At 46.9% G+C, this 16,391-nt stretch overlaps 1 protein-coding gene across 1 annotated transcript in view; it reads right to left on the reverse strand.

Moving 5' to 3' along the window:
* The window catches only part of LOC307087726 (glutamate receptor ionotropic, kainate 2-like), a gene marked incomplete at both ends in the record, with an annotated part of 67,939 nt that extends 58,470 nt beyond the window's left edge, over positions 1-9,469 (reverse strand). Inside the window, one exon of the mRNA XM_079753360.1 lies at positions 9,352-9,469. Within this exon, the coding sequence (XP_079609486.1) occupies positions 9,352-9,469 (118 nt within the window). The remainder of the gene's footprint in view (positions 1-9,351) is intronic.
* Positions 9,470-16,391: the final 6,922 nt, after the last annotated feature.

The following is a 16,391-nucleotide window of genomic DNA, read 5'->3' on the forward strand; positions in this document are numbered from 1 at the left end:
TTCTTTGTCTCACCCAAATCTAAAGACACAGGTGGGCCACAAAAGAAATCAAAAGAAGTTTGTCCTAGTGTGCCATACATGACATGTCTTGTGTGTGTTTGTGGGTATAATGAAGAGAGTGTGTGTGTGTGTGTGTGTGTGTGTGTGTGTGTGTGTGTTTCTGTGTTTCTGTGTGTGTGTGTTTATGAGAGTAGATGGATATGGAGCTAGTTAGCCATGATGGGCTGTAATTGAGTGGCATCGACAATTCCTGCCATTAATAATGGTGACACACACACAACCACACGCATACACACATGTATATACTCACATACACACATAAACACACACACACACACACACACACACACACACACACACACACACACACAAACTTAAATACACCCAAAAAGCTTATTCTCTCCATTTCTCCTCCCCTTCTCATCTCACTCCTCTCCCCCTCCCCTCCACCTCCTCGTTAATACCCCTTCCTCTCCTCCCCTCCTACTCCACCCTCTCTCCTCTCCTTCCTTTTATCGCCTCTCCTGTCTGCTCCATTCCACTCTTCTCTGCTCCCCCCTCCCCCTCCTCTCATCTTCTCCTCCCTCTCTCCTCATATTTCCATTTGACTCTTTTGAATATATACCTCAGCATTGTTGAATGCTTGATCCTGACTGGTCAATAACCTTCTAAGGGCGTGGTGGTGGTGGTGGTGACGTATGGTGGTCGGGGTGGTGGTGGGGCTGGTGGTGGTGCTGGTGGTGCTGGTGGTGGTGGGGTCGGGGTGGTGGTGGTGCTGGTGGTGGTGCTGGTGGTGGTGCTGGTGGTGGTGGGGTCGGGGCAGGTGGTGGTTGTGACGCGTGGTGGTTGAGTAAAAGTTGAGTAAAAGTTGAGATACCTAGTGTAAAATATTCCTCTAGTAAAAGTGGAAGTAATCCCTTTAAACGTAGACTTGGATAAAAGTATAAAAGTACTTGGCTTAAAATATACTTAAGTATCAAAAGTAAAAGTAATTTGGTGTAATGTAGTTCCAATGTCTTGCTATGTCCTTTATACACTCAAATAGAAAAAAACAACACTCTGAATACAATGTTTTCTATTTGTGATATCTGATAGTTGTAGTTGTAGTCTGTAGTTGAGTAAAAGTATGAAGTCTCACAAAAAAATGATACTCAAGTAAAGTACAGACACGCTAAAAAGTTACTTAAGTACAGTAACGAATGACTTGTACTTCGTTATTGTCCACCACTTGGTGGTGGTATTGGGGTGGGAAGGAGGACGTTCTGCATGGTATTGCCTTGAGATGCAGGCCATGATAGTGTCAGGGCCATAGAGAGAGCAGGGAGTTTTTAGGAGTTTGCAAACACATCACTGTCCCTCCTGCTTCCGTCGTGTCCTTGGATCACACAGCAAAAGGCACCCACAAAAAAAAGAAAAAGACGCACGTGCATATGCACACACGTTCAAACACACATGTGCGCCCGACGCGCAGACTCTGGGGCACACTCATATAGACACACACACACACACACACATACTTAACAGGAAATAATGAGGACCTACAAATAATTGTGTGTCTGGTTCTGAGTGTGTGTATGTGTGTGTGTGTGTGTGTGTGTGTGTGCGTGCGTGTGTGTATGTGTGTAAATATATTGACTCATCCACTATTGTGTTGATAATTGAAAGTACTCAAATGGAGGCGCATATATATCAATTGCTCAATTATACAGACAACATTGTGTGGATGTCAATGGCAGGTTACATCAGCTAGATCTTGGTAGCTGTATAGGCCTGTGTATCGGGCCTTCTTGTTACCGTTAATAGATTCAACACAGCCCCAGGAATGGGCAGACGCATGGGACCTCAGTAATACTGCTGAGTGCCACCAACACATTCACTTGGATTATATCGATTGTAAATTGTGTTTACAGGAGTGGCAGATTAATGCAGAAGACAACAACACAACTTACACCAAGAGGGGCTAAAACAAGCATGAAATGACAATGCAATGGGTTACTACTGGATCTAGTCCATGGGTATCTGCGAAATGTATTCAGACTCATAATCACCATCACAATCACACCAAATCCCTCTCACTGTTTTCTTTTACCAAATCCATCTTTTTGTCTTTTGTTTCCGTTTCGAAATCCAACTTATCGTTGTTGCTTCATTAACAGCAGTCTGCGAGCTCTGTCAATGAAGAACCATGTCGGATCCATTCTGCTGTATCCTTGATGGATTTTAACCCATGCAACCTCCATGCCTTTGGCTTGAAAGATAACCCCTTACCTTCCTACCAATCTCTCTCTCGCCCTATCCCCCTCTATCTCTCTCTCTCTCTGTCTCTCTCTCTCTCTCTCTCTCTCTCTTACTCTATCTATCTTCCTCTCTGTCTCTCCCCCCCTCTCTCTTTATCTCTCTCTCTCTCTCTCTCTCTCTCTGTCTCTCTATAGATTATGCATTAATCTCCCCTTTCCCTCTCCGTCCCGTTCCCTCCTCCGTATCTCACGCCCTCTCTCTCTGTATCCTAGTCTGGCTCATCAATATGCATACCTCGGTGTATCAGAAGGCTGTTTTCGTATGCAGGCCTGGAGAAGAGCTGCTACAGTCCCCCTCTTACTCCATACTGTTGCTTGTATCAAGCGGCGGCGATAACAACAACAGGATAACAACACATAGACTGCGACTTGATCCCATCTGAGGGTGGACATACCAACAGACTGCTCCTCCGAGGCAAACTAATCCATCTAACGCCTTTATCCGCTCGCCTCAACCGCCACCTCCTCACACTTATTTATGTTCCATCGTCTGTCTCTGCAGCATTCCCAGTGTCTCTCTCTCTCTCGCCCTCTCTTGCTCGCACTCTCGCTCTCTCTCACACACTCTCCATATTTAACTCTTTCCGAATCTCATTTGTTGCGTTCAACTCCTAACCTCTAGAAAACGCTGACTTTCCCCACATTCACATGTGGGCTTGAGAGTAAATATTATGACTAAAAATCAGTTGGAAGAAAACGAAAAAACAAAGAGAAAAACATGGCTGGCCTTGCAATTCCTCCCACCACTGATTAACGGACAGGCCTTGGATTTCATTGGGATTGATTGGAATAAATTGCAGCACAATTGTACATTTCCCATGTAACCGCTGACCCATCGAAGGGCTGGGGACAGTGAAAAACAGCCAACGGCCCACTAAACGATCTGTTATGTGGAAGGGGAGAAACATTGTGCCCTCCATTCCCAAACACGTCAGAATTTCCTCTGGATGATTTAGTCGCACTGGTGGCAGAGAAAAAAATAAGTTGTTTGAATAGTGTTGTTGGAACTCAAAGAACCTTGAAACAAGCTTTTAATTGTTTCACGTAGCACGCCAAGCTAGTAATTTCTAACCCATTATTACCCAATTAGACTCTAGTCTAGCAATTAAAACCGCAATGTCAAATACTATTACTATTCCTGCTAATAATACACACACACACACACGCACACACACACACACACACCCACACACACACACACACACACACACACACATAAACACACACACACACACAACGTTATGTGTTTTGAAAGAGTATATATAGATGCAATGAACTTTCAATGACAATTATAACTACTACTACTACAAACAAATAAATAAAGACAATTAACACTGAGAGCTGCGTGATGGAAGATGACTTATTATCCACTGCTATTACACCTCACACCTCGTCCATTTCCCAAAGTCTGAAGAAGAGCCTACTAATCTCCACTGAACATGCCCTTTGTGAACTGAGGCATGGCAGCGAGACCTTCAAAGAGTGTGGGTGTGTAAACATGTTTTAGAAATCCATCCAGATAGATTTGCCCGCTTCAAGCCCATAGTGTGGTGCTGCATGCAAATGGCAGTCAGATCCCCTCTTTGTTCTTGAAACCTGCTGTGGGTATTTTTAAACCATGGAAAATTATTTTCCAAGTGGAGCGGAGATAGTTTCATATTTCTATATAAGCTACGGTGGCTGCCAAGTGACACATGAATATTTTAAGCAGCTTTGTGCCTTTTTAAAATGTATTTTGCTGCCGTGAACAGGCTTGGCGGCGGGCCAGGACACAGGGTGTTATCCATAATTCCTCCGAATTCAGAACCGGTCCCCAGCACACTGATAATTCAGCCTGCCATCCAGCAAGGAAAATAAAATAAAAAGCGCTTAAGAGAACTCTCTTTGAATTGCCTTTCCCCTCTACCCTTGAATGTACCCGTCATCAGTCTTTTCATTTAATTCAGTCTGACAATACCTTATCTGGCTGTTGAATATTATTACGAACCAGCCAATAGCGCGCCAGGGGGAAAAGCCAGCTTGGTGATTGGCTCCCGCAGAAACGTATCGAAACTAGAAAGAAATGTATTGCTCTTCTCCAGACCTTTCTGCAGGGCGAACTCAAATCGCCGGCAGAATGGGCGGGGCTACCCAGACTATGTAATCATGTGACCATGCCTATAATCATGTGACCATGACTATATTCATGTGAACATGACTGTAATCATGTGACCATGACAATAGTCCTATGTCCATACCCATATTATATATGTTCATATTTCCATCCTGTCAAAATCAATAGGGCCTATATGAACGTAATCCCTTCCCGAGTTAGGTGCACAAGGAAATCGAAACTGCTTATTAAAGAAAGAATCGATAGTGTATATGAGTGACCCTTATCATGCTTGTCACGCGTGTTAAACAATTAGAAGCAGCAGAAATTGAGGAATTCAATATATTCTCATATTTTAAAATCATTTCATGATGGTTTGAATCATGAAATACGTTTAGCCCCTCCTACTCCCATAACTATATGAGGACCTGTCAGAGCTTAGATTAGCATTTAGAGAATGGACTAAATGTTGATATGCAACAAGCACTCAGCTTTGCATTTTCCCTGTGAGGAACTCTCCTGTCTGCTATTGGTCCAAATGTTACATGGTTGGTGGGTTAATGTATAAGGGAGGAGAGCCAGTCATAACTAAAGACCAAAGAGCAGACCTACGGTAAGATGGTAGAGGAGGGCTTTAAGAGCAACATTTCCAAACCACTTTGCCAAAGATGCGACCAACAGGGTTTTTTCCCTGCATAAGACAGCATTCATCCGCGATGGGTAGGATACAATTTACTCCTCCCCAAAGGTTATCCATCCAACTTGTGCCTCGTCCATCAGGATAAGTAGGCTCCTGTTAGCGGTAACCATGAGACCCGCTCCACAGAGCTCAGAGCTAGCTCTGGTTAGCTTGAAAAACAAGTAGGGTCGCCATGGCTACCTGTCATAGCGATGACCTGTGGCATAAGAGCTGGTCTGAGCGGTGGCCTGCACCATTTATAACGCTGAAGAGGCGTCATGGCGATCTGACGGAAGAATACCGGGACTGTGTGAAGTCAACGGAGCTATCTTCGTCTGGGAGATGAATCACCATTGTGTGTTTTATTTTTTGTGTTCCAGCAGGGGACAGAAATTCTTGCTCCTGTTTAAAATGTACTAGCTCATGAGTACATTTTGTCCCTATACCCCTCCATATTGAAATGGCTTTAAACAGGGAGGCAGGAAGTGAGCAGACAGAATCCACATCCTGTGAGTCAACAATGCTTTGCGTTGTGCTAGACAGCCCTGGGACCCTCCTCCTCCTCCTGTGATGTGGAAGCAGTTGGTGCCTCCATGCCTCCCCTCCGCCGCTGCCACTTAACACCATCACCGCTCCCCCCCGTCGGTGACGGATATTAAAACATCTCAACGTCAATCTGCACCGCGTCTTTCTTTGTTTACTCCCGTCCCCTTCCTGCCTTGTTGTTCCTTCCTCAGGCATCTGAATAACTTCCTTTCTTCCTGCTGCAAAAAATCCCCAATCAAAGCGGCTCAGAAGGACACACTGACTCATCACGCCCAATGAGATCATAGTGGTGACACCGTATGTGTGTGTGCCCCGTGTCCACACCAGCCTCTGTGCTTTTGTTTACCAAATAGTAGGAAATGCAATCTGGGCGAATGGATATTGACAGTGTGTTGAAGCTATTTCCATGTGAGATAGGTGCTTGTATACACAGGGTTCATTAACTTTAGCACTCAGCCAGTCCGGGGCTATTCTTCAGCATGGAACCGCCGCTCAAATACCGTCCTCATAACGGTTTCACTTCACAACCATGATGACACACACACAGACACGTGCGCGCACGCAGGCAGGGACACACGCACGCACGCAGGCAGGCAGGCGGCAGGCAGGCACACACAAGCATGCACGCTCACGCACGCGCACCATGCTCACACGCACACGTACGCACGCACGCAGGCAGGCAGTCACGCACATACGCGCATACACACACACACACACACTAGCTATCACAATGTTTGGGATTTGGCAATTCACCTCAGGCAGAGCAAACTTTAATCAAACATTTTCCCCTTCTCTTCTTAAAAAGAATGATATCAGCATGTGAACTATATTCCAGCAGAAGTAAATTAATAGAAACATAATCATTTGGGGGGAGGGGGGGGATAGCAAAAGCTATATTTATATTTGTGTTTTTGATGCATTCATGGCAACAAAGTGAAGGTGACCTGACTGCCATGCATTCAAACTAAATGGCTGAACCCAAGTGAAGATGGACCTTTTAGCACAGAGCTCCTCATGCATCATCCACAATTCAAACCGTAGACTGTGTTTGTCAAGCATGTTTTTAAGTACATTCCATGATAAAAAAAAAAGAAAAGCCTGTATCTGTTTTACGATTGTAACTCAATCTGAAGCCGGCAAACTATGCAGACTTTTATGTGGTGCGGCCGGTGGGCCCATTTTTATCATCCAAATAAATCAATCAGATTGAGATGCTGGGGGCTATAACAGTCTCCACAGAGCGCACTTGTTGCTCGATGTGTATATCAGCTGGTGGCGGGGGGATCAACAATAAACAAACTAAACAAGACATAAAGCTTGGCGCATACACATTGCTGACTTTCACCCCACTACATGGAAAAACGATGTTTGCAATCACAGACTCCTGGTTTATATCGGCCGGCGCAGCAACAAAACCCGCTGGAGGAGGTCGCTTCCTCCTCCAGCCTGAATACAAACACCGACGAGGAGCTCCGTGAACGTCTGCGGGGAGCGTGTTTTTTTTAAGGGGGGACGCCATTCTCGTTCCACCGGCTACGTGCGTGCACGCCCACCAGAAGGGTCCACGGTGGCGGACTCTGAATCGGGCTTAAAGGTCTCGTGTGTGACAAGGCAGAACAGCAGAGGCACAATGGCCTACCGTGAGCCCCGCAAAGACGAGGCCCACGGCGGAGCGGAGCTGGTCTGTGCTGTGCGCGGAAAGGCGGGGGAAGGGACAGGCAGGCCCCGGGGAGCTGACCTTTTCATTTAGCCGTGCAGCCGCCTCCTGTCCCGTGAGCAGCAGCTGGGCCGTTGTGCTGAGCCACGCGCCTTCTGCCCGTACAGTATGGGAGCAGGCCGGTAGCCTGGTGAGGGCTCTGTGAGGGGGTCTGTGATGTGCCTCTGATGTATCAGGCAAGCATGAATGATTGATTGAATGATTGAATGAATGAATGATTGAATGAATTACTAATAAATACGTCAAATAGATATGAGACAAATAAATATGCTGTGCTTACCTAACTGTGTGATTCCGATTCTGTTCACTGTCCGGTTGTTTCTTTGTCAATTTCAAATGTAGGGGTTTGGTTTTCATTACTACTTTGCGTGCTTTGGATACAAATGTAAAATGCAAAATATGAATGCAAAATAAACGAAATAGACAAAGACAGACACACACACACATACACACACACACACACACACACACACACACACATGCATACGTACACGCACACACACACACACACACACACACACACACACACACACACACGAGCACACACACACTCACACAACACATCTCTCCCAGCCATTATATTCCATCCACTTGATGTCCTTATTCCCTCAGCCAACACACGCGGCCCACGCAGCAGCAGAAACAGCCACATATCAGGATAGATTCGCAGCTTTAGAGGACACATTGCCTCGTCCCTCGCGGAGCTCAGAGACATATTTGTCATTGTCAAGTGAATGTGTCAAAATAGCAACAGTCAGACTAGCCAAGAGCCCGAACGTCTCTGGTGCCGTTCACGCGTTTTACGCTTTGAGCGAATGACACGTCCAGCAGACGCGTTGTAAAGCCCGAAAGCCAAAAATCTGAGGCCGGTCACATGCCGGTTCTCTCTGAGATATAGCCGCATGGCTACCTCAGGACAGGCTCTTTAACACAGCCATGGCTCTGATAGAGACCGAGACAGCAACACGGGGGAATTGGAACGCGGGAAACCATAGACAGCAGGAGGACGCAGCAGGAGGCGACCGGGACTCGAGCACAGCCCGGTGCCATGGCGGTGGCTCTCTGCAGACTCGCCCTGACTGTTAAACCTGCAGGCCCCCGGGGGGACGGGGACGGCGTGAGGTCTGGTAGGAGGTGCTGTCAACATTAGATAACAACTGCTGTCAGAAAAAGACGAGTCCCAGACACACCGAAGGCGAGCTGCGTGTCAGCACGGGGAACGCAAAGTTACACAGCAAGGCTAGACCCCCAGAAAGGGATCTGAACGCAAGGTCTCAGATCACTGAAACCAGTGAGGTCCCAATCGATGCTGGCGGAGTGAGAAGACCGGGAGGCGCGTCGATTGGCCTCGCGTCCTGTGTGATTGATCCCCACAAACACAGGAGGTGTTTACATGGAGACATGAGGGCGGACGTGTCAGCGGTTTAAAACACCGTACTGTGATCAAGCATTCTCTGAATGCTTGATTCATTCACCTTCATCTATACTACTGTGATCAGGCATCCAGAGAATGCTAGTATAGATGAAGGTGCACGAATCATGTATGGTGATGCCCATTGCATCGCCGTGTGCCACACATTTAGCGCTATCTGTTGCTTGCAGTGGGCCTATTCGCAGACTTTTACAGACATATTGAGTTTGGAAGTGTGCAAACCGAGGATAGAGGCCTATCTGGAAACATTTGCCGAAGTTGTACCGGTAGTGCAGCTTGCACAGCCGGTATAAGCATATATTTGGCCCATATATTGTTTAACTATATGCTTTAACGTGTAACCCTCGTGGCTACTTACTCTCCTCGGAGCATATGAGCAGGCATGTTCAAATAAACAACCCTCTTTAAAACAGACCCATGAATAGCTTATGGAGGTATTTATGTTAGGATACAGTCATTCGTGCAATTGAGTCATGGAAGATAGGAGCATTACATGGCACCAAGGTCTGCACACATCAGCCGTCATAGTAAACACACACATCCTTCCATTGAAGGCAACAAGCCTCAACAACAAGTCGCCTCTCTTACCGAATCTTAAGACGTGCGGCATCCCGCGAGAGTATCCGAGAAACAGCAGCAGGAGCGGGAGAAGCCTGAGGTTGAACCTGAAAACGAGACTATTTACCAGCTGGGAGGTAATCTTCATGTTGTTCGTCAAAAAATGCACAGTGGTGGTAGTCCCCCCCGTACGCTTCTGATTCCCGCGGATTTCTTCTCTCCGGTCGTGCAAGATCACGGCATGGTCACTCGCGCTCTCCCTAAATCCATTAGCAGTCCCGGCATGGATCCTCTCCTCACTGCGCCAAGAAACCAGCCCCCAGTTCAAGGGACGGCGGGGTATCCATGTCGAGAGGTGAAAAAAAAATCCAGTGGGGGCCCCATACATACATACATAGGGCTGCTGGGTTGGTTTTCTTGGGGGAGGTGGTGGGGGTAAGGGGGTGGGCGGGGGTCGTGTGGGGGGGCACAGCTATGCGCTATCCGCACGAGTGTGTTCGGCGACGGGGTACAGCGGTGCGAACGGTCGGAGCGGTGCGAGGAAGCGGAGGGGAGGGTCGCGATAGCAGCCCTGTGTGTGAGAGGCACCTCGGCTCGCCTACGATCCCATTATGCTGCACTGCTGCACAGACGCTGACGTCGAGCCAAGCCTGGTGTTGTGAGCGCGGAGCCCGCAGAGCACAGCCTTCTAGAAGAGGAGGAGGAGAGGGAGGAGGAGGAGGGGAGGATGGAGAGAGGAGAGAGAGAGAGAGAGAGGGCGGTTTGATATAGAGAGGGAAGGCGAGACGGAGAGTGTGAGAGAGACAGAGAGAGATGGGAGCGAGAGAGAGAGAGAGAGAGAGAGAGAGAGAGAAAGAGAGAGAGAGAGAGAGAGAGAGAGAGAGAGAGAGAGGGGGGTATTAGAGAAGGTTGAGAGAGGAATGAGAGAGAGGGAGATAAAGAAAGAGAGAGAGAGTATTAGAGAAGGTTGAGAGAGAGGAATGAGAGAGAGGGAGATAAAGAAAGAGAGAGAGAGAGAGAGAGAGAGAGAGAGAGAGAGAGAGAGAGAGAGAGAGAAAGACCTGGTGCGGGCAGCTCTATAACTTGGCAGAAGTCCATCACTCATCATTTGGGTGTCAGTGTGCAGTCCATTAAGAGCATTGCAATTAACCCAGATGGTTCACCCTGACGGGAGGTAATATATACATTACAAACATGGCGTCCTCCCCAAACAGAGACAAAATAGAACAAATATGAAATGGATTATTTTTTTTCTCATCAACGCTCCACTCTTTGGATATAGGCCACTTCTCTTGATGGATGCTCACTTAACAGATCAATTCAAACCACGTTGTCGCCTGAAATGGTACACGTATAGCGGTACGGACTGGTCCATCAGGTGATACCAGTTGGTATTTTGTCACAGCAGGTGGTCGTACTTTGTTTATTAAAAACTGTCTTTGAATTGTGTGTAAATTATGCGTTTTGTTTGCATGAAACATATATGCATTGTCTGCATGCTGCCCTCTTGGCCGGGTCTCTCGAAAAATAGATTTTAATCTTAATGAGACTTTAACCTGGTTAAATACTGGTTAAATAAAAATAGATGTTGCATTTTAATGTGTGTTTCATTTGCCTTTCCCGCAGATCCGTGGTCCTGTGGGTCAGGACCACGGACAGAGCTGTGGTCAAGGACCACCGACAGAGCCCCACTGCCGGGGTTCAGGACCACGGACAGAGCCTCGCTGCCGGGGTCCAGGACCACCGACAGAGCTGTGGGTCAGGACCACGGACAGCGCCCCGCCGCGTCTCAGAGCCCCGCCGCCGCGTCTCAGAGCCCCGCCGCCGCGTCTCAAAGCCCAACCGCGTCTCAGAGCCGCGCCGCGTCTCAGAGCCCCGCCGCGTCTCAGCGCCCCGCCGCGTCTCAGAGCACCACTGGGGAATTGGAAATCCAGAACAGTCTGAAGTTGAGCGATTGGGTCGGTTCGGACCCAAATTGCAGGACCTCAATTTTAACTTTATATATAAGAGGAAAAAAAAAGTATGCATTCAAATTCACTTTTAATGCAGAAACCATCCTCATCCGCCATTATTTTATAGAAGGAAGTAAAGCCTGCAGAATATTGTTTATTCTTACAAAGCTGACATTAGAAGCCTGCTTTTTTTAAATCTCAAATTCAGTTCTGGTGACAACCATTTAATTATTCTCAAATCCATTTCAATAGTGTGGGGGGAAAATGTGTAATTTCGACAGATGCTGCCACAAGGCACAGACTTCTATCCTGTGCAAACATTATTTGAAAAGAAACCTTCAGCTAAAATGGGAACCGCTCGTCCAATTGGATATGCACAAATCGGAATCGGGTTTAAATGTATTTGGCAACGACAGCCGATGTGATCGGTGAGGCGTATTGCAAAATAGCTTACTGCCTTTCTGGCTTGTGTGTCAAAAGACGAATTTCGTTTATGCGTAAAGATGGAAATCTAGAGATTGATATCTAGACGGCTCTGCATAGGTGCAACATAAATGGAGCATCCCTTGCCCGGCCCAGCGTGGAGCTGTATCACGGCTACAGTAGGCCTATAGCCAGCTCGTCCTTTTAAATGAGCTAAGGGGAGATTTAATCTCGGGGAAGAATTGCAGGAACTCTGAAAGAGGTCTTTGACTTCATGATGAACGCCCCCCATTGTGCGTCTTATGCATACGTGTCAATGGCTTGCCTGTGTGTGTGCTCTTGTGAGTGCGTGTGTGCGCGTGCGTGTCGTGTGTTTGTGTTTGTCTGTATATGTGTGTGTGTGTGTGTGTGTGTGTGTGTGTGTGTGTGTGTGTGTGTGTGTGTGTGTGTGCGTGTTTGTGTGTGCGAAGGTGCGTGTGAGCGCGCGAGGGTGCAACATCAAAGGTGGCGTATAGTGGATCTGCAGCGCTCTCTCCACAACAAACCAAAAAAAAAACAGCCAAAGACAGGGGCCAGTCGAGAGGTCATTTCACGGGCTTTTAGTCGGCATTGTGTGCACATAGATTGGTAATGGATGCATGCAGCAGGGCTAGTGGGTAGGGCTATTCACAGCCAGCAACACGCAAGCCATGTGAGGAGATCATAGCGCGGTGTAGCACTCATCATCATGCTACCATCTGGTCTATTAGCATAATGACGGAGAAATCAGGCTTCTCCGTAAGCCTGTTGAGCCTCCAACACAGCATGAAAGGAATGCTTATATCGAGCCGCGAGTGAAGAAGCCCGTGCACGCTTTGTGTGCTGTAACAGCGCCCTCTGGCCGTGAACGTAGAAATGGCGCGTTTACAGCGCCGAGGGATGTCTTTATATTGGAGGCACCTGGCGCCGTGCGTTCAATCCAATCACGTGGTTTATCTTTTATTCGAATGTGAAGACACTTTGCAACACTTTAGGGGTTTAATGTGGTTAATATAGAGGGGAAAGCAGACTTAGGGACCCTGGGGGTATATTATATTGGATTTTTCCTCACTTTTTGTATATATTTTGTGATAATATATTTTCCCGGTTAAAAAACATACTTTGGTTTAGCTCCACTATGAAACACAATAAATGTTGATCTACTAAATCAGTCAAGGTTTGGTCATTGGACGGCCTTCCTTTAAAGGCGCTGTAGGTATGAGAGTCGTAAAGAAACCAGCAGGGAAGCAGAGTAGAGCAAGAATTCACAACCAAAACCCCCAAATGTCCCCTTCCTCCCTACCGTTCGCCGCCATTGAGAATTGTTGCATTGGGGCATCCATGATGGATTCCCTGAACCAATCGGGGTACAGATGGTCGGATTGGTCAGAGATGAGCCAGGAACGGTCTAATCATCCATAGGACGGTGCCGTAAAGTCTAGTGGCTTTCAGATGACAGTTCCTCACATAACACCCAAATTAAAGCTCTTGAAAAGCACTTTTACTAGTTAGTTGAGGGCTTTCACTTGCTGTTTGACTGCTGCTCCAAAGTAATAAGGTATATTTGACTTATTATGAGTAGCCTACTTTGAAAATAAATAAATAAATAAATTGTTACTTTTTTGTCAATAAACATGGCCTCCTCTGTGGATATTGTTTGCTGATGCATGCATATGTAATTTAGGAAAATACTGCATGAAGATAAAACAAACAATTAAGAGCTAACAGTAGCTCAGGAGGTAGAGCCATTGACTCAGCTGGTTCGATCCTAGCGAGTGCCGAGGTGTCCCCAGGCAAGTTGCATCTCCCTTACTGCTCCCGCGTGCTGGTTGTCACCCTGCTCGGATGACTCAGCCAGCGGTGTGTGAATGTGTGTATGCATGGTTGTGTATTTGTCTTTAGGGCTTGTACATCACGACCCCACATCTCAATGACACATTCATTTTTGGAAGTGTATGAGCATGGAATGTTGTCGGTAGTCTTGTTGGTTTGGTCTTTTTTGGTAATTAATTGTTAAGTTATTATTGTTAAGTTGTTGTGTTTGAAGCCGCCATAGCGTTATATTATCGAGTATCGCCAACAAAAAATCCCATGATGGATTCTGATGAACCAGCCCTAAAGAGATGCAAGGCTTGTACACAATGGGAACAATGGGAGCAATGGGAAGGAGGTGGGTAGATTCTATTGTCATTTCTGCATATTCAAGAGTGGTTCAAGAAGGGCAACCGGAAGTTAGTCCGGTTGGAAAAGCTCAGAAGCTGCAATTAACTATAATTCTTTCTCTCTCTCCTTCTCTTTGAAATGCTTGTGAAGAGATTGCTGGGACACATGTCTGAAGGAAACCATGGTAACGGCTAAAGCCCCCCCCCCTGCCCCCACCCCCAACCCCCCATCCCCCCTCATACACACACAGATACAAACACACACAGACATATTTATTCAAAATAAGCGCTCACTGCTACCACTCTTGTTTGAAGATATTTATATCTATCCATCCACGGTATGCCAACGTCAGCAGTGTGTGTTCCGTTGCACAGAGATGCCGTGCGGGTGCCTCAGTACCAGAGGCCTTGGGGGCCACAATTAGTCAGCTGAGACTGTAATTAACGACCTCTCTGAACACTGCCACTTCACGTTAGCCCTCCCTGACGGATGCACCACATACACACCCGCACGCACACACACACACACGCGCACACACACAAACACACCCGCACGCACACACACACACACCCGCACGCACGCACACACACACACACACACACACACACACACACACACACACACACACACACACACACACACACACACACACACACACACACACACACAACCAAACGCTCAGACAAACACACTGCACAAACTCACAGTATCGCTCACAAACACACACACACATGGCACACATTCCCACAAATGCTCACACACACACACACACACACACACACACAAACACATACACAACACATACTCACACAAATGCTCACAGACACACACACACGGCACACACACACAAACTCTCTCTCACACACACACACACACACACACATGGAACACACTCACACAAATGGTGAGAGACAGACTGACACTCATACATACCATTGGAAATACAGACGGACAGGGATAAACACACTCACACAGACAGGCCGGCAGGCAGACATACACACATATAAAAAAAAAACCCACACACAGTTTAATAAGAGGTTGACACTTTGTTAATGAAACAAACAAAAATCAACAAAATCAAATAACTTCAATCTTTGATAAATAGCAGTAGGTCGATTCAAAGTAGAAGCTGTTGAAAATGTATAACATCTTTCCTTCCCACTTGCAATTTGGGCGACAGGTTTCCAGCCGCCGGTCAGAACTGGAGTCAAGCATTTGCGTCACTCAAATGCTTTTCAACCCGCAGGAGGACTTTAACTCCAGCTTAATACGATGACTAAGAGTGAGTAAGAGGAGACACGTCTTCAGTGGATAGTCAACGGAACAAACGTTATAAGAGGGGGGGGCCAAGGTTATTCCCCAATGTCTACCTAACTAGTTAGCCATGACTACAGCCATACCAACCAGGAAGACATGGGACTAGTTACATTTTGTATTGATGTGTCCGTCTGTGCCCTGTGTATCCATGATAGTGTGTGTTTGTCTGTCTGCTTTGTTCAGAACAGCAAATCTCGGAACACATGGTTTGTAGGCGCCACCCAAAACCTTTTAAAGCAGTGTTTTTAGTTAATAGAGAGGGCAAGAGAGAGAGAGAGAGAGAAACAGTGTTGAAGACTGTTGTGAAGGAGTGTGTGCGTGTGTGTGTGTGTGTGTGTGTGTGTGTGTGTGTGTGTGTGTGTGTGTGTTTGGGGGGGGGGGGGTTGGGGGTGGTTGTTGTCAGCGAAAATGGATGCTTCCGGAACTCATTAAAGGGGGCTGTCTGTGGGGCTCGGCCGCATCAGGGAGGAATTCCATCCATCATGCCCCTCCAAGACATTAATATCTGTCACCTACCTCTGACAACGCAATACTGCTGCCCCGGATAAAGACATCTCCTCAGTGTGTGTGTGTGTGTATTGCGTGTCTTTGTGTGTGTGTGTGTGTGCGTGTGCGTGTGCGTGTGTGTGTGTGTGTGTGTATGTGTGTGTGTGTGAGAGAGAGGGAGAGAACAAGAGTGAGAGTGAGAGAGATATTAACAGAGAGAGAGAGAGAGGGTGTCTGAATATAATTATTTGTGTGAGTGTGTGCATGTGTGTGCGTGTGTGTGTTTGTGTGTGTGTGTGTGTTTGTACATTAACTGTTCTATTTGTCAACGTCAACGTAGACATGTAAAAGGCAACACACTTGCTTGTTCGAAGCACTCATTTTGCGCGCGTGTGTGAATATGTGTGTATGCTGTGTGTCAATGTTTTTCATTCCCGCGAGGCCAAAGCCATGTTCTCTGTGAGCTATAGCTTCAGGTCCATTCTAATCCTGGGCCAATGTACTCAGGGGCCAACGCTACTGCTATTGCTATCGGAACAGAACCATTTCACTTAAAGGGACAGTTTGCCGATTTAACACATTTGGGTAGACTTTTATAATAATGTAATTTGACTTCAAAATATAATCGGTGTAATCAGCTTTAGTTTCCAACGGACGGGTGCCATCAATTATGCACTTGGCATCACTTTGCTATGTCGTCGGTTGTGCAGA

The sequence above is a fragment of the Pollachius pollachius genome (assembly GCF_949987615.1).
Source record: "Pollachius pollachius genome assembly, chromosome: 16".
Lineage (NCBI taxonomy): Eukaryota > Metazoa > Chordata > Actinopteri > Gadiformes > Gadidae > Pollachius > Pollachius pollachius.